This window comes from Zootoca vivipara, chromosome 2 (genome assembly GCF_965207765.1).
Source record: "Zootoca vivipara chromosome 2, rZooViv2.hap1.1, whole genome shotgun sequence".
NCBI lineage: Eukaryota > Metazoa > Chordata > Lepidosauria > Squamata > Lacertidae > Zootoca > Zootoca vivipara.
Genome location: NC_142584.1, coordinates 3,249,992 through 3,272,171, shown reverse-complemented (window position 1 = coordinate 3,272,171; position 22,180 = coordinate 3,249,992). Strand labels below are relative to the sequence as shown.

At 46.2% G+C, this 22,180-nt stretch overlaps 1 protein-coding gene and 1 long non-coding RNA gene across 4 annotated transcripts in view; one reads left to right on the top strand and one right to left on the bottom strand.

Annotated features, from left to right (window-relative positions):
- The window catches only part of ESYT1 (extended synaptotagmin 1), a 59,067-nt gene that overhangs the window by 29,782 nt on the left and 7,105 nt on the right, over nt 1-22,180 (top strand). Inside the window, exons 9-27 of one of the 2 annotated variants that reach the window (XM_060272151.2) lie at nt 3-179; nt 488-570; nt 885-933; nt 1,247-1,336; nt 2,034-2,126; nt 5,327-5,398; nt 6,075-6,161; nt 6,245-6,394; nt 7,574-7,726; nt 8,391-8,567; nt 10,110-10,192; nt 12,001-12,049; nt 12,144-12,233; nt 15,561-15,656; nt 16,981-17,052; nt 17,841-17,927; nt 19,085-19,228; nt 19,583-19,746; nt 22,091-22,150. In XM_060272151.2, the coding sequence (XP_060128134.1) occupies nt 3-179; nt 488-570; nt 885-933; nt 1,247-1,336; nt 2,034-2,126; nt 5,327-5,398; nt 6,075-6,161; nt 6,245-6,394; nt 7,574-7,726; nt 8,391-8,567; nt 10,110-10,192; nt 12,001-12,049; nt 12,144-12,233; nt 15,561-15,656; nt 16,981-17,052; nt 17,841-17,927; nt 19,085-19,228; nt 19,583-19,746; nt 22,091-22,150 (1,976 nt within the window). The remainder of the gene's footprint in view (nt 1-2; nt 180-487; nt 571-884; nt 934-1,246; nt 1,337-2,033; nt 2,127-5,326; nt 5,399-6,074; nt 6,162-6,244; nt 6,395-7,573; nt 7,727-8,390; nt 8,568-10,109; nt 10,193-12,000; nt 12,050-12,143; nt 12,234-15,560; nt 15,657-16,980; nt 17,053-17,840; nt 17,928-19,084; nt 19,229-19,582; nt 19,747-22,090; nt 22,151-22,180) is intronic. The other variant, XM_035102821.3, reaches the window with a different exon arrangement.
- Nucleotides 6,084-22,180, bottom strand: part of LOC148686694 (uncharacterized) — a 42,235-nt gene continuing 26,138 nt past the window's right edge. For both annotated transcript variants that reach the window (XR_015948353.1, XR_015948352.1), the window contains exons 5-6: nt 8,709-8,807; nt 6,084-6,203 (exon numbers count right to left, since the gene is read on the bottom strand). This is a non-coding gene — a long non-coding RNA (uncharacterized LOC148686694). The remainder of the gene's footprint in view (nt 6,204-8,708; nt 8,808-22,180) is intronic.

Genomic DNA, 22,180 nt, shown 5'->3' with positions numbered 1-22,180 from the left:
AGGGTGTCGTCCGTGTCTTTCTGAGGGAGGCCAAGGACCTGCAGTCCAAGGATAAGTACATCAAGGGGATGATTGAGGGCAAGTCAGACCCATACGCCGTTGTGCGTGTGGGAACCCAGGTCTTCACCAGCAAAGTCATTGATGAAGACCTCAACCCAAAGTGGAATGAGATGTATGAGGTAATTGGCTGCCAACTGAGGTGGCAAAATTGAGTGCAAAATTTTAGGGGGGTGCTCAGCCCCTTCTCTTTCTTTCTTTCTTTCTTTCTTTCTTTCTTTCTTTCTTTCTTTCTTTCTTTCTTTCTTCTCCCTCCCTCCCTCCCTCCCTCCCTCCCTCCCTCCCTCCCTCCCTCCCTCCCTCCCTGGCTTAGCTTTTCCTCTTCACGCAACACAACTGTCATTCCTTTCCTTTCTCTGTCTGAAGAGGGCCCCTCCGGCCTGCACAATAGGTGTGTCTGCTCTGACCCCCCACCTCACTATCCCCACAGTTCATTGTACACGAGGTCCCGGGGCAGGAACTGGAGGTGGAGCTGTTTGACAAGGACCCCGATCAGGATGACTTCTTGGGCAGGTGAGAGGCTGGCTGGGCTCTGTTCCCAGCTCCTTCAGGGGAGTGAGACCTAGTTGGGTGAGTAGCTGAGGGGAGGGGAGGAACTGGAGCTACTCTGCTCTTTTTCCTGATGCTGAGAGGACTTGGGGGGCTACAGAGTTAGGCAGGGCCAGTTCAGGAGTCATTGGTTTCATCTCCAGCTCTGGAAGTTAGGTTTTCTTTGTGGCGGGAGATGGGATCTCTATGGATGAGGGTCACTTGATCTGCTGTACCTTGGGCTTGAAAGCAAGGAGACAGTGTTTATGCAAATGTCACCACCTTCTTTTCTTCCTCAGGATGAAGCTGGACTTTGGGGAGGTGTTCAAGGCTCGTGTGCTAGAGGAGGTGAGAGCAGAAGAGGGGACAGGGCTTGCTTCATACATGGTGCCAGACAACAGGATAGGATAGCCTTTGAGTTTGATACCGGATCTGTGGGGAAGAATGAAGAATAGTGTTTCATCATAGATTGGTAAAGAGGTGGTGTTAAAGTCTCTCATGAAAAGAATGGTGGGAAGGGGGAGACAGAGTGGGCCATATCATGTAGAGCTGGGCAAAATAGTTAGAGGGGAGAGTCCATTGGCTGTAAGTGTGATGGTACCTCAGATTCAGACTCTGTCCCTGTGCTCCTAATCCTCTCCCTCTTTCTCCCACCTGGCAGTGGTTCCCTCTGCAAGATGGTGGTCGGGCTCGTGTGAACCTGCGCCTGGAGTGGCACACCCTCATGTCAGATGTCTCTAAGCTGGAACAGGTGAGTGTAACCTTGATCTAATTTGACCTGGAGGCCAATTCAGCTCAGGGGATGTGTCTGGAGTTGGCTGGGCCTGAGTTGCTGTTCTTTTCTGACAAAGCAGGAAGATGCCCAGTATTGTCTACTCTGATTGGCAGCAGCTTTCCAAGGTCTCAGGCAAAGTTCTCCCCACCCCCTTCAATCCTGAACCCTTTTAAAACAGGCGATGCTTTGGGTTGGTTGAGCAAGTCTAGAGGCCCCCCCCCCATTTTTTCCTATGAGGTATTTCCTTGAAGAAGAGTTTCCTCAGAAATGGGCAATATGTGAGGATTGGGCAATGACCCTGGATGGAGGATTCCAAATTCAGACTCCCAAGTCATATATATAGTAACTACAGCAGGGAAATCGGGACTCTGTTTCCATGAGGCAGGTCAGATTATGTGGGAAACTGGCTTGGAAGACCTAGGGGCAGAATCAATAGTTGGACCTCTTGTGTGGTCTGGGCTCAGATGAACAAATCAGTAAAAGAGAGATGGAAATAAAAAGATATCCTTTGGCAAAATCTGTGTCTCCTATTGTTTGTGTCTCCCCAGTTTGTTTGTTTTTTTGGGATGGCGTGGGGGGAGATGTCCTTCAAGGTGAAAGATAGCAAGGTATCTTAGGAAGAAATGGTGGAGCTGACTTTATGCTTGTTTTGCTTCTTGCGTGCCGTTTAAAGGTTCTCCAGTGGAACAAAACTATCTCCTCCAAACCAGAACCACCATCAGCAGCAATCTTGGTTGTCTATCTTGACAGGGCACAAGAACTCCCAGTGAGTAGTCAGAAACTCCGATGGTAATGGGCTTCCTGATCTCTTCTAGTTGGGGCTGGTTGGAGTGGATTGGTTGTGTATTTAAATGTCTTACTTTGTCATATCCCAAAACAGATATAGGTGGGGTTAAAAAAAAGTATTGCAATATTCTTCTTGATTAGGAATGAGGAACCATTGGTGCTTCATTGTTGGACTCCAGCTCCCATAGTCAGGAATGATGGGAGCTGTAGTCCAGCAACATCTGAAGGACCACAGATTCCCATTCCCTGTTCCAAATAATATACGTTGAAAATGCTACTGTATTAATAGGTTTTTCCCACCTCCCAACTTGGTGCACAGCTAAAGAAAAGACTACCACATATGTACTCCCAAATTTGATGAAGAACAAAATATTAAAGTTGGCCCTTTCCCTTCAGCAAAAGTGGGAGCTTGTTGTTTATTAAATTGTAATCCATCTTATACTTAAGAGAAGCAGTCCCAAGTCTCCAGTTCCTTGGCAGCCCTATTTAACCTGCTTTTAGATATTTGGGGTTTGGCAGACAGCATTGCATCATCGTGAGGGGGCCACCAAAAATGTGCTTCTGTGTGCTCTTGCTGTCCAGCTTCATAAACAGATGGCAGTTTTTAGGGGCTTCTTATTAGGCAGCACCAGAATAACAACTGGTGGGCTTCGCATCTGGTGGCCTGGAATGTGCAAACTGGCATTTCCATGCAAGCTGAGACACGGGCAAATGGCTCTTTAAAATAACCCTCCTCCCCGGTGTAAGTAGCAGTACAGTGGTACCTCGGTTTATGAACACAATTGGTTCCGGAAGTCTGTTCATAAACTGAAGCGTTCATAAACTGAAGCGAACTTTCCCATTGAAAGTAATGGAAAGTGGATTAATCCGTTCCAGACGGTCCGCGGAGTAACTGTTCATAAACTGAAGCGAACTTTCCCATTGAAAGTAATGGAAAGTGGATTAAACCGTTCCAGACGGGTCCGCGGAGTACTTAAACTGAAGCGTTCATAAACTGAAACATGGGTGTAATTGGTTCCGGAAGTCTGTTCATAAACTGAAGCGTTCATAAACTGAGGTTCCGGTTTCCGCCTGCAGGAATGGCGGACCTGTTTTCCATCCCTCTGACCTTCGTAAGGAATTTGGCGGTTGCTAGGGGAGTAAATGGCAACCCCCTACCCTCTTCGGGGGTTACGGAGAGGGGCCGCTGGCCCGCGATGCCCCCAGACCCACTCCGACTGTTTATGGAGTGGGGGGAGCTTGGGCTGAAGCACTTACGAGGGCCAGGACTCCCGGACGCTAATCTGCATGGCGGGGATTTCCATGATTAAAGAAGATAATTAGGCTTAAATCTATGGACATACTTCAGAAGGAGGGGCAGAAGCGCTGTTTACTGCCGAGAAATCTATGCTGCTGAGGGTGAGGAGTTAAAGGCTGTATTTCATCTGGAAGAAGAATTGATGGGGACGGAGCGATAAGGGAAGCGAGTCTTTTTTATTTTTTTTCATATGAGTTACTTCGTACCTTCCCAGACGTGATGTCCTGGCTTGTTTGGAGTGAAAGAGAAGCAAAAGACTGTGTGAGTTGAACTTTATAAACTGTTGTTATTGAGCATATTTTTTGAAGATGAGGAGTTGTTGACGAGAAAAGCCCCCCTCTAGTTGGATGGGAGGAGTGCCTGGACGCGTTCGGAGGATTTATGAGTTGTGACGCACTTTGAATTGGAGCAGCGACCTGAAGCTAAGTTCAGCTATAGGGCAAGGAGATCCATTAATTTACCAAGAGTCTATGCATGGTGTGAGGTCTGGTTCTTCTGCCTGGAAAAGCTGTAAATTTTATAAAGATCGTTAATCTATGAGAGAAAACGAAAGTGATTTGAGTTTTTTTAAGATGGCGCTGCTTCGTGTTGAGAGTCGACGCAATAGGGACGCTCCAGACCAAGAAGATTTATGGGGAGGCTGGACTGATTAACTCACACAGGAGAAAGAACATTTGTGAAACTTTGTTTGACATTTATCTCAGCAGCTGGGAAATAATCGGTTGAAAGAGGAAAACATCTATGTGACTGTAAGGGAAAGATCTGGATTATTATGAACTCGGAGAGACGATTTGAACTTTAGAAAAAAGACGGCAGTGGACGGTTGCGAGGAACCCCCAATTTCTTGAAGCATGGGAACCCCAAAAAATTTTTTCTAGATGATTTGGCATAACATTCGGTTTGATTGATATATATGTGTATAATTTGAAATAATGAATGTGATATACTGTATATTCCTGCGTATAAGACTACTTTTTAACCCAGGAAAATCTTCTCAAAAGTCAGGGGTCGTCTTATACGCCAGGTTGTATTTCTTATACGGCGAGTATATCCCAAACGCTATATTTTTACTGGAAAAGTTGGGGGACGTCTTATACGCCCAGTCGTCTTATACGCCGGAATATACGGTAATTGGTTTTAATTGGAAAAATTAATAAAAATATATTTTAAAAAAAAACATAAACTGAAGCGAACTTTCCCATTGAAAGTAATGGAAAGTGAATTAATCCGTTCCAGATAGGTCCGCGGCGTTCATAAACCGAAAATTCATAAACCGAGGTGTTCATAAACCGAGGTTCCACTGTAGAGGCTTGGGCAGAGCCGGCCCCTTGTTACACAGCAGTGCTGTTCACTTCCATTTACTTGAGCTCAGAAATCAGCAGCCAAGTTTCGTAAGGGAAGAACTCGTGACAGAGCCTGTGTTTCTGTTCATGTGGGGAGATAACAAGGAGCACTTTCTCAGAGTGAAGGAAGGAAGGGAAGGACTTTGCCAAACTAACTTGTTTTGTTGGTGCTGCGAAGGTGAAAGAGCCCTTTGCTTGTATGTCAGCTCATGCAAGAGGGTGGAGCTGGTGCTGGTGGCCCTTCAGCTCTTACTCTGCAACCCTTTAAATGTTGTGGGACACCAGTTCCTGTGAGCCCTAGCCAGCATGCCACCATTATTGGGCCTGTAGTCCAGCAATATGGGGAGCGGGCAATGGGTCCCCTGTTGCCACCTGGCACAATTTAACCAAGGAACTGGATGTTCCATTGAGCCCCATCTTAGGCCAAGAAGGGGGGGGAAGGGGGGTCTCTTAGATATGTTGGGATAAACCTGTTAAGGGCTGTATAGTTAATGGAAAAGTTCTGTGTCCATTATTTCTCTCACCTCATCCTGTACGTAGCTGAAAAAACCCAGTAAGGAGCCCAACCCGATGGTACAGCTCTCCGTTCAAGATGTCACCCGTGAGAGCAAGGTAAGGGTTTGGTTTAATTCATTCATTCTTGTCTTTAGTTATTGCTCACTGGACACCTCCAGGTGTAACCACTTGGGGTGCTGGTGCTGGGGTGTATGCAACAGTCACAACGGAGGTGGCAAGCTTAAGGTGCCTGGCAGGTTTTAGCTCCCCTTCCCTCCGTTTGTTAACATCCCATGATAATCCAGGTCTTGTTGCATGGTGCACTGTATCACAGGCCAGGATGGATGGTGCAGGGAAGTTCTAGCTATAACCTCCACTTAATAATTATCATTAAATAACAAGTAAGACCCTTATTTCTTTATTGTGTTTATTTCCCACCTTTTCTCCAAGGAGATCAAGCTGGCCTACAGTGTCTCCCCTGCCCCCTCTGCATTTTATCCCCACAACAACCCTGTGATCAGGGATAGGCTGAAAGTGTTACCCAGGAAGCTTAATCCCTCAGAGGGGATGTGAGCCCTGGTTCCCCAGCACCTAGACCAGCACTTTAATTGCCACAAACAGAGTGACAATTGCTTACTGGAGGGGTTCTCTGGTGGAGTTGGGTCAGGACATGGGCTCCTGGCTGCTCCTCCTGCTCCTTTTGACTGCTGCATGAAGGACTGATGTTCCGCAGAAATTGGTGATATTTCTGTTTCTTACCTCTTCACTGTCATTCTCCCCGTCACACCACCAGGTTGTCTATAACACTTCTTCTCCTGTCTGGGATGATGCTTTCCGTTTCTTCTTGCAAGACCCAACCACACAGGACATTGATATACAGGTAGGCTCTCCCACCTTTTCCAAATGCTTCCCATAGTTCTGCCTGCACAGAAATGCAAAACCTCTGTTTTCATCCTCCTGCAGGTCAAAGACGACAACCGTCAGACCACCCTGGGCTCCCTCACAATCCATCTGTCCCGCCTTTTGAGTGCCGACAATCTGGTTCTTGACCAATGGTTCCAGCTGGAGAACTCTGGACTCAACAGCCGCATCTACATGAAACTCGTTATGCGGGTAAAACACTTGAAAATTGGGGACTTCAAAGTCTTCTTGTGGCTCTGATGATTCACCTATTCATCCTTCCATGCCAGCTCAACAATTACTGCTCAATGTCCTTTATATAAAAATGCAACAAACAAACAGCATTTTGAACTTCTTCTTCAAGAGTGGGGAAGGGAACGATATACAGTGGTACCTCGACTTACGAATGACTCAACAACCGAATTTTTAGACTTACGAATGGGGCAAATGGTCGCATGCTTACAAATTTCTCAACATCTGAACAGAAACCGCGGCAGTTTTTTCGACTTACAAATTTTTAGATGGGGTTGCTTTGACTTACAAATTTTTCCATTTCCAGCGCTTTCCTATGGGAAATCGTGTTTCCAATGGCGCTTTTCAACTTACGAATTTTTCGACCTACGAAAGTGCCTTCGGAACGGATTAAATTTGTAAATCGAGGCACCATTGTAATCTACAGCAGGCTTCTTCAAACTTGGCCCTCCAGATGTTTTGAGACTGCAATTCCCATCATCCCTGACCACTGGTCCTGCTAGCTAGGGATCATGGGAGTTGTAGGCCAAAAACATCTGGAGGGCCGAGTTTGAGGAAGCCTGCTCCACAGGATGTATTTTGACTGCAGGTAGAGGCCAGGTGGCTTTCTGAGTGGCTGTTACTGTTAGGTCTTGCTTGTGAGACTTTTTATCTCCTTCCCTTCTCCCTGAGATGGAACCATGGATGGGGAATCTGTGGCTCTCCAGATGTAGTTCAACTCCCATCAGCCAGAGCAAGGATGATGAGAGTTGTAGCCCAGGAATATCTAGAAGCCCACCACCCCTGCCTTATGGACATGTGATACAGGGCCACAAAGGAGTGGAAAAAGGACCCAGAATATAGTATGGGGCTACTAAGCATTGAGCATTAAACACAAGTGGAGTCTAAGGGCAAAACTTTGGAGATCTATGAGTGAATCTCCAACTGCGTTTTCTTTTTTGAAAACCAGCTGTTTGAGAGAGGGTCCCTTGCCCCCTGAGCTATCCTTTCCCCTTCTTCACTGATTATCCAGTGTTAGTGTTTATGTTATCTGGTCCTGCAGTTACGTTTTGTCCTCTTCCTTCAACAGGCCGATGCTTCCTAACTATTTTGACTCTGCTTCCTAACCTCATGTTTCACTGTATGCCAATATTTCTGTAGATCTTGTATCTGGATGCCCCTGAGGTTTGCCTCAACCCCCGGCCATGCCCCCCAGGAAATCTGAATGTCACTGAGGGTACCTACGTTGGAAGCAGTGTTGACAGGCCTCCTCGCCCCACCCAGGCCAGCCCAGATGCTGAGTTTGGCACTGAGGTAAAGGTTGTCTCCTTGAGAGAGTTGATGTTTCCTGAGCATGATATAATGTCTGTATTTACATATGTCCATCCTGCCCTTCATTGATTTTACAATCCCAGGATGGGTTATATATAAAACCACAGAAGAATAACAAACTACAGAAAAGTTCATAAAATCAGCAGGAGCAGACAGAAATATCTAAAACAAAGATACCAGTCACAAACAATAATGCTGAATAATAATGCTATAGACAGTCTCATCAGTTAACAGTTCAGCTTCTTCAGTAAAAATAACAGTACAAAGTTGGAGGACCCTTCTAAATCACCAGTTTTATGTTCTTTATTTATATATTTTAAATATATGAAAGATATCAAATATAAATTGCATAAATTATGGATTTTCCTCTTCATATTTAGCTTGGCTTTTTTTGAGTTTTGATGAAATTTTAATTGATTACAGCAAAAATAATTGTATTACAGAAGCTAGGTGCTCCAACCTCTAATCTTAGTTGATTTCTGCCCCCTCCAGCTACTGGGATGAAAATTATTGTGTTGCTCTCATAAAAACCTAGGATGGTTTGGGGACCCCAGAAAAGCAAGATAAGAGACCCGCCGCTTTGCAGGATGATGATTGCGGTTCCCTCAGGCAAATTCTTCTTCTTTTTCTCTCATCCTCCCCTCAGAGTGTGATTCGCATTCACCTGCTGGAAGCTGAGAACCTGATTGCCAAGGATAACTTCATGGGTGGGATGATCAAGGGCAAATCAGACCCTTATGTCAAAGTGCGCTTGGGGGGCCAGAAGTTCCGTAGCCGCGTCATCAAAGAGGATCTCAACCCCCGTTGGAGCGAGATCTATGAGGTGAGAATGCACGCACATATGTCAAGTTTGGATCTGCCAAACCTTCCAGCCTTGGCTGGTGGTGGAGGAGGGTGGGTTTAATGGGGAATTGTTCTGCAACAGAGTCAGATTGTTTTAACTGAAACAGAACCGATACAGTACCTGATAACTCATAGTGTCCTGAGATGTCTTCCTTGTAATCAGATGGATGAAAGGAAAGCACGCAATAGAGCTTTGCATATTTCTGATTTGGACACACACCTGAGAATAAGAAAACCCAAATGAAGCCTGTTCAGGTTTTTACCTTGGTTCTATACAGAGCAAGGATGGCTGTTTAGAGGTTTTTGGACTCACATCAGCCCCACTCAGTATGGACAGGGATGGTGGAGTCCACCTGCATCTGGACTCCCAACCCCTGTCTAGAGTGTCTGTCAGTCAGTTTCAACATTTTTTTACTTCTGCCTAGCAATTATGTGCATGGAAGTTCTTTACATATAGAGGTTTCCACATCAACAGGTGGTGCTCACTCACAGCTGGGTGGAGCATTTGGGGGACACACACACAAACGGCCCCAGAATGGAAGGCCATAAAGCCTAAATGCAGTGTTTCAATCTCAGCTTACCATAGAGGATTCTCAGTGCTGTATAAATGCCACAAAGACCCAAAATACTCAGAAATGTCATACCACCTAAAGGATGCATTGTACAGCAACGTGTCTTGCCTCTTAACTCCCTCCTCCAAAATAATAAAATCATCTGAAAGATCAACTTGGATATGTCTTCAGAGATTTTCAAACTTTCTTATGCATGCAGCTTCCATCTGCATCGTGCCACTGGTAGCCTGAAGTAAAATATTTTTGCACTGAGCTTCTGTATGAATTCCTGCCAAATCCTACTTCTTGCTGGAGCCAAAGATAGAAACCAATAGTCCCAAGTATATGCCCTTCATCTTTTGTTCCCTAAAGGATATAGATCTGTCACCAGGAATGTTAAAATGTTATTTATACATACACACAATACAACACATTCATTTACTGAATCATGCACAGACAGCCATTGCCAAAAAGTCTAAGGTAGATGTCAGCAGAGAATTGTCTCCAAAAAAATCAGCAAGATAAAATAGGCAACAGATCAATAAAGCATTGCTCACTCTCGCTCTTGGTTAACACCCAGCCTCTTTAGTGTATGAACCTAGTTTCACAAACTTGGCCCATCAAAGACATAAAAGCTGTGGTTTAAAAATATTCATAAAAATCTGCTGTCCGGTCTTTTTTAATTAATTGATTCACATCATAGTGCTGTCCAATGTTTGGTTGGCTAATCTAACCAATTATTTGGCCAAACATGGAACCCTACCTAGGCCCTTTCGAAGTGGTGGGGGACAGAATCCAGGAGACCAGGTCCCCCCCCCTTCCATTGCTGCCCTAATGAGTATGTTTGCTTTCCAGAGCCAAGATCAGAACCAACCTTGGCTTTCACTCTTAATCTACTAAAGTCCCCTAAATTTCTGCTGCTGGTGGTTTGTGAGGCTCTGTATTGTGACCCACTTTGCTATATCCTCCAGGTCGTTGTGAGTAACGTCCCAGGGCAGGAGGTGGAGTTTGATTTATATGACAAAGATGTTGACAAGGATGACTTCCTGGGAAGGTAAGTCTGGAGCAAAATGAAAAATTGGACAAGCCAGAAACACACTCACCTCTCTTCCTTTGAGTCGGGAGTGGAGGAAGGTGTGTGGGTTGCCTGAGTACCCCCCATGAGATGGGAGGAGGGAGAAAAGCACTCCACTCCCTTCCTATAGATGTCTTCAGTCCCACAGCCACAGAATTTATTCTGGTGAGCTTTAGTAAATCAGAGTGAAGAAGGCAAGTGCTTCCAGGTGGGTGTTTGTTGTGGGATCGGTGCTCTTCATGCATTCAGAGTTTTTTGCAGCATCCACATGATGTCATTGGCATCAATATGCCAATCTTGATTTATACTTTCCTCAGAAAATGTAAGAAAAACGTTGCCAATGGCTTGCTTTCAAAATGTGAACCATTCCTTTGCAATACTAAGACCCCATCTGGATGCACCCATAGTTATTTATTAATTTACAGCTTTATAGGTAAAATTCAGCTACTTTTCAATCATCTCTATGCATTGGCATTAATTGGGAGTGGATTTTGCTCCTTACACAGACCTGGGGTAGAATACTGCCTCCACATTTGTCCTTGTACAGTGGTACCTCGACTTACGAACAACTTGACAACCAAATTTTTCAACTTTTTAGAATTTTTTTTGATGGGGTTGCTTTGACTTACGAATTTTTCCATTTCCAATGCATTCCTATGGGAAATTGCGTTTCCAATGGCGTTTTTTGACTTACGAATTTTTCGACCTGTGAAGGTGCCTTCGGAACGGATTAAATTCGTAAGTCGAGGCACCACTGTATCTTCATTAGCTTAACAACTAGACTTCTAGCTTTCTTAAAGAAAGCTGAACATTCAAGGTGGGACCCTAGATATCTCCATAGGCCCCACTCCCAGTGGATCTGGGCTCATTTTTAGGGGGCGCCAAGGTTGTTGAGTATGTTTTAGGGAGCCACTGAAAACATGTGCTGTATCGACAACCTTAAAAGCGCTGAAAATGCATGCCACGCCAAATCCCAGTCCATCCAGGATCTGCCAGAATGCTCAGGGAAGGTTCCGGAACTAAGTTCCAGAGTGTTTTGACTGAAAAAAGCTCTGCCCTCCACACCATACTAGAATTGGAGGACCCAGGGCTCTGAATGTGAGGCTTTGCAGACTGGGTTGTAAGTTTACGCTTCCAAGAAAGCACTAGAATTGAACACTCTGGCATTTTTTTACATCCTTCTTTCGTATCCCTGCATCAAACCACTCTTTCACCTTTGTGAATCAGGCTGCCTGAAATCCTTGAGAGCTGCAGCTAAACAGTATATGGAGCGATTGTCTCGCTCAGTTTAAGGCAGTTTCCTATGATGATGATGATGTTGTTGTTGTTGTTTAGTTGTTTAGTCGTTTAGTTGTGTCCAACTCTTCTTGACCCCATGTCCAGAGCATGCCAGGCACTCCTGTCTTCTTTTGTCCATGGAGTTTTCTTGGCAGGGATACTGGAGTGTCTTGCCAGTTCCTGCTCCAGGTGGATCACATTTAGACAAAACTCTCCACTATGACCTGTCCGTCTTGGGTGGCCCTGCATGGCATAGCTCATAGCTTCTCTGAGTTATTCAAGCCCCTTCACCACAACAAGGCAGTGGTCCATGTTGCCAGACTGCAAGTTTACACCTTCTGCCAACGTTTAGTAATTCCTGGTAACCTGTGCATGGATTGCAAACTAGGATGAGGCCCTGTGCTTCGTGTCACATGGATCATGGCGTTAATTCAGTTTTGTAGGACCTGTGACAGAAAGAAAGCCATTTGTTCTTCTCACTCACCTCTTCCTCCTCCATCCCCTTTCAGGTGTAAGATCCCTCTGAGGCGAGTGCTAAGCCAAAAGTTTGTTGACGAGGTAAGTCAGTGGTACCAATGGCGCTGGAGAGGCCGGGCAGGAGATACCAATGTTCAGCAGCTGTGCTGGTCTTACCCCCTGCTCTTGGTTTCAGTGGCTCCCCCTAGAGGATGTGAAGTCAGGACGGCTCCATGTGAAGCTGGAGTGCTTGCCCCCCACGCCCAGTGCTGCTGAGCTGGAGCAGGTAATTGGAGAAAGGAGGGAGGAGCATTGAGAAAACCGCCCCTACAGCGATGGAGGTTGGGGTTGTTAAATTTCTATGGCAGCTTAACACTACTAAAAACTATACAAGCATTAAAAGCAGAGCACAAGTCCTCCCACGGGCTTTCAAACTAAGGCTAGGCTACTCCACTCTGAAAGGAGAGCTTCTCCTCAGATTGCCCCTCTAGAGGAACCAATGCTGGGCCTGAGCCCTGCTGGTTTTTCAAAGAATACTTCACTTCCAGTGAAAGAAGTACTCTTTTCACTTCTTGCACAAGAAGTAGGAGGACTTTGCAAAATAATAACAACTGAAGGACAGGGCAGGATGTGTGCTCTTACCTTGGGAACATAGGGCTCCTTTCAGGGCCTTGAGAGTACGTACCGTGAGAGTACGCCATGTCTCATGGTCACTTCAGAAAGCCTTGCCAGGATGGAGCACCGTGCCACTGTGAGGGAATGTGGGCTTTTTCTAATGTTTTAAGAGTTTGTTTTCGGCTTTAGGAAGGCCTCTCTCTTGCTCATTGCAGTTCGGGGTTATTTGAGCACAAAATTCCTGTCTCACAGAGCTTCCTGGAGTAACCATGTAAAGTTGCATGATCACATGTCACTCCAGGAAGCCCTGTCCATCCCAACAGTGAAGAGTCCTGCAACTTGTTCCATCCCCATGTTAAGCACAACAACCTTCCTCAAAAAACAGATGGGTGTGCTTAAGCAAAATCATGTTTTCTCCCAATACCCTCATAGAGGCATAAATGAAAGTACCCTTTCTGTTAGCTCAGGCATTTGGAAACTGTGCGTCGGTCCAGCCCCAAGGATATTAGAGCTGGGAGAGGGAACATGGGGCAGCCACAGGTGGTATAGAATCATAGAATCATAGAATCATAGAGTTGGAAGAGACCACAAGGGCCATCCAGTCCAACCCCCTGCCAAGCAGGAAACACCATCAAAGCATTCCTGACAGATGGCTGTCAAGCCTCTGCTTAAAGACCTCCAAAGAAGGAGACTCCACCACACTCCTTGGCAGCAAATTCCACTGCCGAACAGCTCTTACTGTCAGGAAGTTCTTCCTAATGTTTAGGTGGAATTTTCTTTCTTGTAGTTTGAATCCGTTGCTCCGTGTCCGCTTCTCTGGAGCAGCAGAAAACAACCTTTCTCCCTCCTCTATATGACATCCTTTTATATATTTGAACATGGTTATCATATCACCCCTTAACCTTCTCTTCTCCAGGCTAAACATACCCAGCTCCCTAAGCCGTTCCTCATAAGGCATCGTTTCCAGGCCTTTGACCATTTTGGTTGCCCTCTTCTGGACACGTTCCAGCTTATCAGTATCCTTCTTGAACTGTGGTGCCCAGAACTGGACACAGTACTCCAGGTGAGGTCTGACCAGAGCAGAATACAGTGGTACTATTACTTCCCTTGATCTAGATGCTATACTCCTATTGATGCAGCCCAGAATTGCATTGGCTTTTTTAGCTGCTGCATCACACTGCTGACTCATGTCAAGTTTGTGGTCTACCAAGACTCCTAGATCCTTTTCACATGTACTGCTCTCAAGCCAGGTGTCTCCCATCCTGTATTTGTGCCTTTCATTTCTTTTGCCCAAGTGTAGTACTTTACATTTCTCCTTGTTAAAATTCATCTTGTTTGCTTGGCCCAGTTGTCTAATCTGTTAAGGTCATTCTGAAGTGTGATCCTGTCCTCTGGGGTGTTAGCCACCCCTCCCAATTTGGTGTCATCTGCAAACTTGCTCAGGATGCCCTCAAGCCCATCATCCAAGTCATTGATAAAGATGTTGAACAAGACTGGGCCCAAGACAGAACCCTGTGGCACCCCACTAGTCACTACTCTCCAGGATGAGGAGGAGCCATTGATGAGCACCCTTTGGGTTCGGTCAGTCAGCCAGTTACAAATCCACTGAATGGTAGCATTGTCTAGCCCGCATTTTACCAGCTTCTTTACAAGAATATCATGGGGCACCTTGTCAAAGGCCTTGCTGAAATCAAGATAGGCTACATCCACAGCGTTCCCTTCATCTACCAGGCTTGTAATTCTGTCAAAAAATGAGATCAGATTAGTCTGACATGACTTATTTTTCAGGAACCCATGCTGACTTTTAGTGATCACAGAGTTTCTTTCTAGGTGCTCACAGACTGTTTGCTTAATGATCTGCTCTAGAATCTTTCCTGGTATTGATGTCAGGCTGACTGGGCGGTAATTGTTTGGGTCCTCTCTTTTCCCCTTTTTGAAAATAGGGACAACATTTGCCCTCCTCCAGTCTGCTGGAACTTCGCCTGTTCTCCAGGAATTTTCAAAGATTATTGCCAGTGTTTCTGAAATCACCTCTGCCAGTTCTTTTAATACTCTTGGATGTAGTTCATCTGGCCCTGGAGACTTGAATACATCTAAACTAGCCAAGTATTCTTGTACTACCTCCTTACTTATTCTGGGCTGTGTTTCCCCTGCTGAATCATCTGCTCCATATTCTTCAGGTCGGGCGTTGTTTTCTTTCTTGGAGAAGACTGAGGCAAAGAAGGCATTGAGGAGTTCTGCCCTTTCTCTGTCCCCTGTTTGCATTTCACCATCTTCTCCTCTGAGTGACCCCACTGTTTCCTTGTTTTTCCTTTTGCTACGGACATACCCATAAAAGCCCTTTTTGTTGCTTTTAACCTCTCTAGCGAGCCTGAGTTCATTCTGTGCTTTAGCTTTTCTGGCTTTGTCTCTACACGTGCTGGCTATATGTTTGAATTCCTCTCTGGAGATTTCCCCCCTTTTCCATTTTTTGTACATATCCCTTTTAAATCTTAACTCAGTCAAAAGTTCTTTAGATAGCCAGCCTGGCTTCTTTAGGCACCTTCCATGTTTCCGTCTCATTGGTATTGCCTGAAGTTGTGCTTTTAATATCTCCCTTTTAACAAACTCTTGTTTGCTTGGTAGGTTTTCAAAGTGTCTGTGTGTCAGGCCAGAGCTGTTTTTCCTGACCTGGTGCGCCTCCATATGTTTTTGGGCTACAACTCCCCCCATCCTTGGCCATGCTGACAGAGGCTAATGGCAGCTGGAGTCCAATGACACCTGGAAGGCATGAGGTTGAGGAAGGCTGGGTCAGAGTTAGAAGAACAAGGCCAATTCATGTGACCATTGCCAGGGATCTTCCCACCGACAATTGCCTCTCTTTGATGCGAGAAGGCCATCTTGTGATGAGTTGCTCACATGATGAGTGCAGATTACCAAACAATCATGTGACAATCATAGTTTTGAAGGATGCTGTGTCTAATCTTATTGATACCTTAATGTGTGTCATTTTTCACAGGTATTGATGGTGAATAGCTTGATCCAGACACCAAAGAGCGAGGAGCTGTCATCCGCCCTGCTGTCTGTCTTCCTTGACAGGGCAACTGACCTGCCGGTGAGTGGCAATACAGATCCCCTCTCCCTGCTGGGGCTCTGAGCTCCTTTCACAGGCCAAGAGAGCTGGGAAGCTGCCAATCACTCCTTGGACATCCTAAAGAGCTCTCTCTCCTTCAAGTCTAGCAGAGGACCAATGTGGAATATTGTATTGGACCTTAACTAAGTCCCAGCTCAGCTGCACACTCCAGGCCTAATTAAACATATAATGTACAGCTTTATTTGTGATTCCGTTCCTCTTTTAATACTAAGCAGGGGGCACCAGTGTGCACTGAGATGGTTTAAAATCACCCCCCCACACACACACACTGGGTGCAATCTGGAAGTGTTTTCTTAGCCTAAGTCTCATTGCTATGCTGGTGGGGGGCGGGGTGATTTTCACTGGGATCGTGGCTGGGGAGGGCAGGGTTTTCAGGTTTTTTTGCAAATTTATAAACCACTTCACAGCCAGAAGCCGTGAAAGCAGCGTATAATAATGCAAAATAAAATGCAGCATTGCAGACTTAAAGCAACATTTCTACAATTGTGCAGTTAGGCCTCCCTCTCCCTTCTGCTGCAGTCTGCACTGCATATTAAATTAAAAGCAAGCCCTGAATGGCTCACTCAGTGGGGCAGAGTCACAGCAATGGCACTGATGCTGCTGCCCAGAAGGAGCAAGGTTGGGGTTGTGTGGCCCTACCAGTGGCAATGCTGGATGGGATTGGCCTGAGCACCTGCACGGCCCAGACCTCTCTGCTTCCTCACTCCTCCCCCTCCTGGTCAGCAACAGTGATGCTGCTGCTGCTGGGAGGGTATTGCCACAGCTCTGTTCCACCCAGCAAACCACTCCTGGTTCTAGAGGAGGGAGCAAAAGGCAGTCCTTTTCCTGTCTTACCTAAGCCATCCCCCCACCCCCATCCTAGCTCCAATACAGGAAACCAGCCAGAAGGGTAGGAAATTGATTAAAGCCAGACAGGGCGTAGCAAGATAAGGCTGGGGAAGGGGGGCTACGAAAAACAGACTCGTTCCATCTCCATTGTACAAATGAACAGGGAAGGCACAAGGATTAAAAAAAATTGTGCACTGCTGTGTCCCCCCCCCCCCCCCCCGCTTGCATGGCCTTGGGAAAGCCACTTGTTTCCTCCACCTGTGTGAAATCAATAGTGTAGAGAGGTGCTTTACAGTCATTAAGAGAATACATGAAGCACATTCGAAAACAGAATATAGGGCTTCCCACTTGAGCAAATTGTTGGCCTGTTTTATGTGCTTAGACATGCTTAAAATACACACAATGTCTACTTATAACCGTGCATCCTAGAAACTGTCGACCGTTTTCTCTTTCCCAGCTGCGGAAGGGTTCAAAACCCCCAAGTCCTTACGCCAGTCTCTCTGTCCGTGGGGTCTCCTACAAGACCAAGGTAAAGGCATGGGAGAAGATGTGGTGGTGGTTGTTTTAATAGGGAAAGGGTTGTGCTGGAGTGAATAGTAAAGAATTGCTTTGGGGCAGGATGTGGGTAGGTGGCACACAAGCAGTCTAAGGAAACGGGCATAGAGGGTGAGGTGGAGGGTTGAGAGTGAAAAGACAAAGCCATGATATTAGAGGGCAGTGGCATAGCTGGGGTAAGTGTGTGTGTGTGTGTGTGTGTGTGTGTTTATTCTCACTCACTTTTTTTTCTTTCTTTTTCCTCACTCTATCTTTTTACAAATGAAAATATCTTAATAAAATATTAATTTAAAAAAGAGCACTTGATTTGTCAATAAGTATTTGGAAACGCTTCCTGAGCTATAGATAGCTCTCCTTCAGTTATAGAGAAGTGTTGATATAAATGGATTAGCCCACAGGTGGAGCAGAGCATCTTAAGCATTTTTACTTGGCTCTTCAGCCAAAAAAGGCTCCCAGAACAACATGTCACAAAAGTTCAGAAGGGAGGGTGAGAAAATAAATAAATTCAAGTACTAGTGTTTAGTTAAATTGCTGTAACAAGGGGAAAGAATAGCTTCATCAATCAACTATTCTTGTAACTTAATCTCAAGGCAGTCATCTAAATATGGTTTGAACTAGTTTTCCTTTCCCTTCATTCTTAGTGGGATTTGTTTGATACTGTCTTATAAACAGCTGGTTAACCTCAAATTGTGATATTTTCTTCCCTTTTGTATTTTCTAAATGCTGAGAGATTTTATCACGGCCTTGTGTCTCTACCCTCAGGTCTCCTCTCAGACTGCAGAGCCAGTGTGGGATGAAGCTTTCTCCTTCCTTATCAAGAGGCCCCATGCAGAATCTTTGGAGTTGCAGGTAGCGCTTTCTCATTCTCCCTCCCCCTCTCTTCCCCCCCCTGAAGTCAATCTGTCCTTTCTCCTGGGTGCCACTATCTCTTCTAAAGCGAGCCGTTTACCAAGTCAGCTGGGCCCAAAATGCCTGTCCTCCTTGTTGGGGAGAACATCTGGTCTCCCCTGCTACAGTGGGGCAATCTGGAAGCAGCAAAAGCCACAAGAGATATGCTTATGGCCTAATTCACACAACATCAGGTGAGAAAGTCAAAACCGTTCTGGGAGCTGACCACTTCATACTGCAAGAGTGGATTTCTGTGCTTCAGCCAAAACTCACTGGATGGAGTTACACAAACAAGTCCCTATACTCTGAGCCTTAGCCCTCCTACTGGGTACTTTTAAGGATTGCTGAGATAATATAGGTGACTTGCCCTGAACTCTGAACCAGTGGTAGCTGGTGCCCTTTGGGACTTGTAGGGCGGAAGGCAAGGGAGGCCAACAGTAGGTGGAGCTGATGACAGGCAGAGCCGCCCCCAATTGTCATAAGTAAGAAGGCAGGCAGGTGGGGGCTGGCTGGGGAGAGACTAAGCTTGGTGGGGCAGTGCCCCACACATTCTAATGGACTATTAACATGCAGTATATCAGAGCAGGGAACCTTTTTGGCTCCACGGGCCAGATCCTTAACAGGAGCATGTTTGCAGGCCAAATTTGAGAGGTGGGTGTGGCTTTCATTCTATCATGTGCAAGGTGTTTTGAAGTCCTGATGTCAGGACTTCAAATACCTTGCAAGGAATGAAAGTTTTTTTCATTTGAGTTTCAGCAGGAGATCCCATGCAGGTTTGCTACCAGGGAACCCAAGAGCACAGGGGGTATGTGTGAGCTCCTGGCAACCCAGGACAGGGACCAATGGCTTGCAACTTGCTTCCTTTCAACCCTTCCTTCTTCTGTGAGCTACGTCCTTGCAGGGCAGGGAAGGGAGAAGAAGCCTTGGAGATTTTGCATGTCCTCTGAACCCAATTCCTACCAGAGGACCCTTTACCAGGCTGTCCCTTGATAGTTTCATCAAAGATTGTAGGGTACGAAAGGGGTTATTCCAATGAACACCATATGTGACCCTCATCCTTCCTGCCTACTTCACCTGTGAAATTTTGATTGGTCCTCACCTGTCTGTCGTTCTCACAGGTGAAAGATGATGGGCATACTCTGGGTACCCTGTCACTCCCACTTGAGCAGCTGCTCTCAGCAGAGGGGCTTGTCCTTGACCGCTGGTTCCAACTCAGCAACTCTGGTCCTGCCATCCAGGTCCTGATGCGAGTGCAGCTGGGGGTAAGTGGTCATGTGGGGAACAGCAGCTCTGAACAGTCTAACAGACTCTGACCTGTTTTCCTACGGATTATTTCCTCTTTTTAATCATTTTTCGTACGTAACAATATGTAAAAAATTCCAACACAGAGAAGTCAGGTCTGGTCTGGTTCATCTGGTACTTAATGCTACCTTTTGTGCCATTGTTCTTATTTTCATAATATGTAGGTGGAATGTGTCGTTTTATCTTCACCTATCGGGTCTCTCCAGCAAAGTTCTGGTGAAGCTGGTGTTGAGGTCCCAGTTCTTGACCACAGGATGAATCCGTACCACTGTCCTAGGAAATCATCTTCCATGTTTGTTTGCCTCGTCCCACAGGTTCTGATCTCTCAGCACTCAGGTGTGGAGGCCCTTCATGCTGTGGCAGGAGAAGAGAATGAGGAGGGCTCCCAGAAGGGATCTGAGACGGAGCTGTACATCCGGGAGGATGGAGACTCTGGTTCTACTCAAGAGCTGCGCCAGCGCCTGCCACAGGCCAACAGGTAAAGAAGGGTGACCCTGTGGGGTATGGAACCCAGCAAACAATTTGATCTTGTTCTTGCACAATAAAATTGAGCTCCTCAGTCCAGGGATTGTCCTCCAGGGGTTATTGGACTACAACTCCTATCATTGGCTATCCAGGCTAACAACATCAAGAGGGCCACACGTTCTCTATCCCTGCCTTAGCTCCTTGTGGAGGGTAAATACACTGCCCTTTATCTTAGTGCCTCTGCTGCAAGGATACCGCATTTTCTGATGCATCAGTAAGAGAGGCTGAGGGTCATTAGATCCCTTTCCTGACAGTCTCTCTGATCACCTGACTCTCACTCTCTGTCTTCTTTGCTTGGGCCCACTTTTCTTGACATGTTTGGCTGATCTGCTCTGCCGTCCCACTGGCAGGAGGGGTGTTGGTGGGGGTCACAGCCATTATGGCTGCTATTGGCCTGTCTTCGCTGATCTCCCAGAGGCCTGTTTAGAGGGAGGCAACTTTTGAACAAGGATGGGGAGCCCTGGCTCGCAGGCTGTCAGATTTCATTCAGCCCTGTCATGCAAACTGTTGGCAGACACCATACACGCCAGGGCTCCGTCACCACCACCACCACCCCCCGGGCTGCTGGGTGTCTCAACCCTCCGGTGCAGCCAGCTGGTATCGACTCTAAGAGACTAGATACACTTTTGCAGAGTCCACGTAGCTTGAGCGTCCACACACACACAGAGAGAGAGAGAGACGTGTTGGCATATTTACAGGCGTTTATTCATCATATCTCAGGAGAGAGAAAAACAACGCATCCCTCCTTCTACATCAGCACAGTAGAGAACAAAAGCAATATACAACGGAAGTGCACAGCTTCCTTAAGGTGGAACTGAATTCCCAACACAAACTTCACAATTGCAGCTCTTTCCTCAGCAAGAAGATCAAAGTGGAGAACAGCTCTGGCCAGACACCGTGAGCCATGCTGAGCCACGTGGCCCAGGCAGTGCATTGGGAGGGGAAGAGGATTGTGCTGCCACAGGGTTGGCCAATGCCACAACTGATAGCTGCTGCTACTTTACTCACACTTTCATTCCTGCCACAGCTGCTGCAGCCACCCACTTGATCAGCTGCCTGCAACGTGGCATCGGCGCAGGTGGTCTCCACCCCAGGCATTGCCATGACGGCAGCAAATACAGTTTAAAGTACTGTGGCAGAATTTGCAACCGTGCAGGTGGTATTGGGTGCATCCTCAGCTAGAATGCCTCTCTCTAAATAAGGGCCCCTTCTTCAGAGGGAGGGTATTAGACCGCTGCTAATGCAGCAGCCAAACAATGATAGTGAAGAAGAGATGGAGGTAGCAGGGGGAGGAAGGAGACAGGGAGCAGTATCAGAGTGGGCTGCCCCACATCATTGGCCCTGGCAGAGAGGTAGACTTGTGTTCCAAAATTTGTCTCAGTTCATTGTATGCATTGTTTCACATCACCAGAAGTGGTTCGCAGAGACAATAAGATACAAATATGTAATAAAAATAGATTAAAACTAAATCTATACTAAAAAGTACTCATCCACAAAAGCCACCCTACACAAAATAAGTGCCCCACCCACAACAGCCAAAAGCCAGGTCATTACAGCTGTCCAAATGCCTGGAAGGTCTTTTCCTGGCATCAGAAGGAAGGCAAAGTCAGCGCCAGGAAAGCTTCCCTGGGGAGAACATTCCTCAAGCGAGGCACAGGAAAGGCTTGTTCTCACCCTCCAACATCTTTTGGAGATGGACTGCAGAGGAGAGCCTCAGATGTTAATCTCTGAGCTTGAGTAAGTTTATATGGGGGAAGATGGCACTTGAGGTGTTTGACTACCAAGCTGGGCAAGGCTCTATAGGTCCAAAGCAGTATACAGTTTGGGGGATGCAAATATTTATTGAAGTTTGACGCTTTGGATAGCTCTAATGCAGGACTTGTTTTCCATCTATTTATTGGTGTTATCTGCATCATTCTACTGGGAATACTGAGTTCCTTTTGCCTCTTTCACAGTTAAGACAGATCAAGGGTGTTTATATGTATTACAGTCTTTGTTTTTTTAAAAAAAGTTTATGGGAGTAAATACCAGGTGAAACTTGCATGGAGTTACTAAGAGTTAAACATAGACCTGTGTTTCCATTGGAAGTAACTTGTGTTGTGTGATTGTGTGTGGCTGTGTGTGGGTCTGGCCCTGCTTGCTACTGGAATGGGTCCCCCCACCAGGGTAACGCAGCCTTTGCCCCGAAGAAGGTTCCCCACTTCTGCTTTAGAGTCTGAATTCTGAGGGTCCAGGGTCAACTTGTGAAATCAAAGCCAGTACACTGTGGGCTTTTGAATAACATCTTGTTGATGCAGATCGGCTGAGTGGCCTTGGAGCTTTTTGCCAGAAAGGGAACAACAACGCTTGCTGTTTATGTACGTAATATATTTAATACTTTAAAAGAT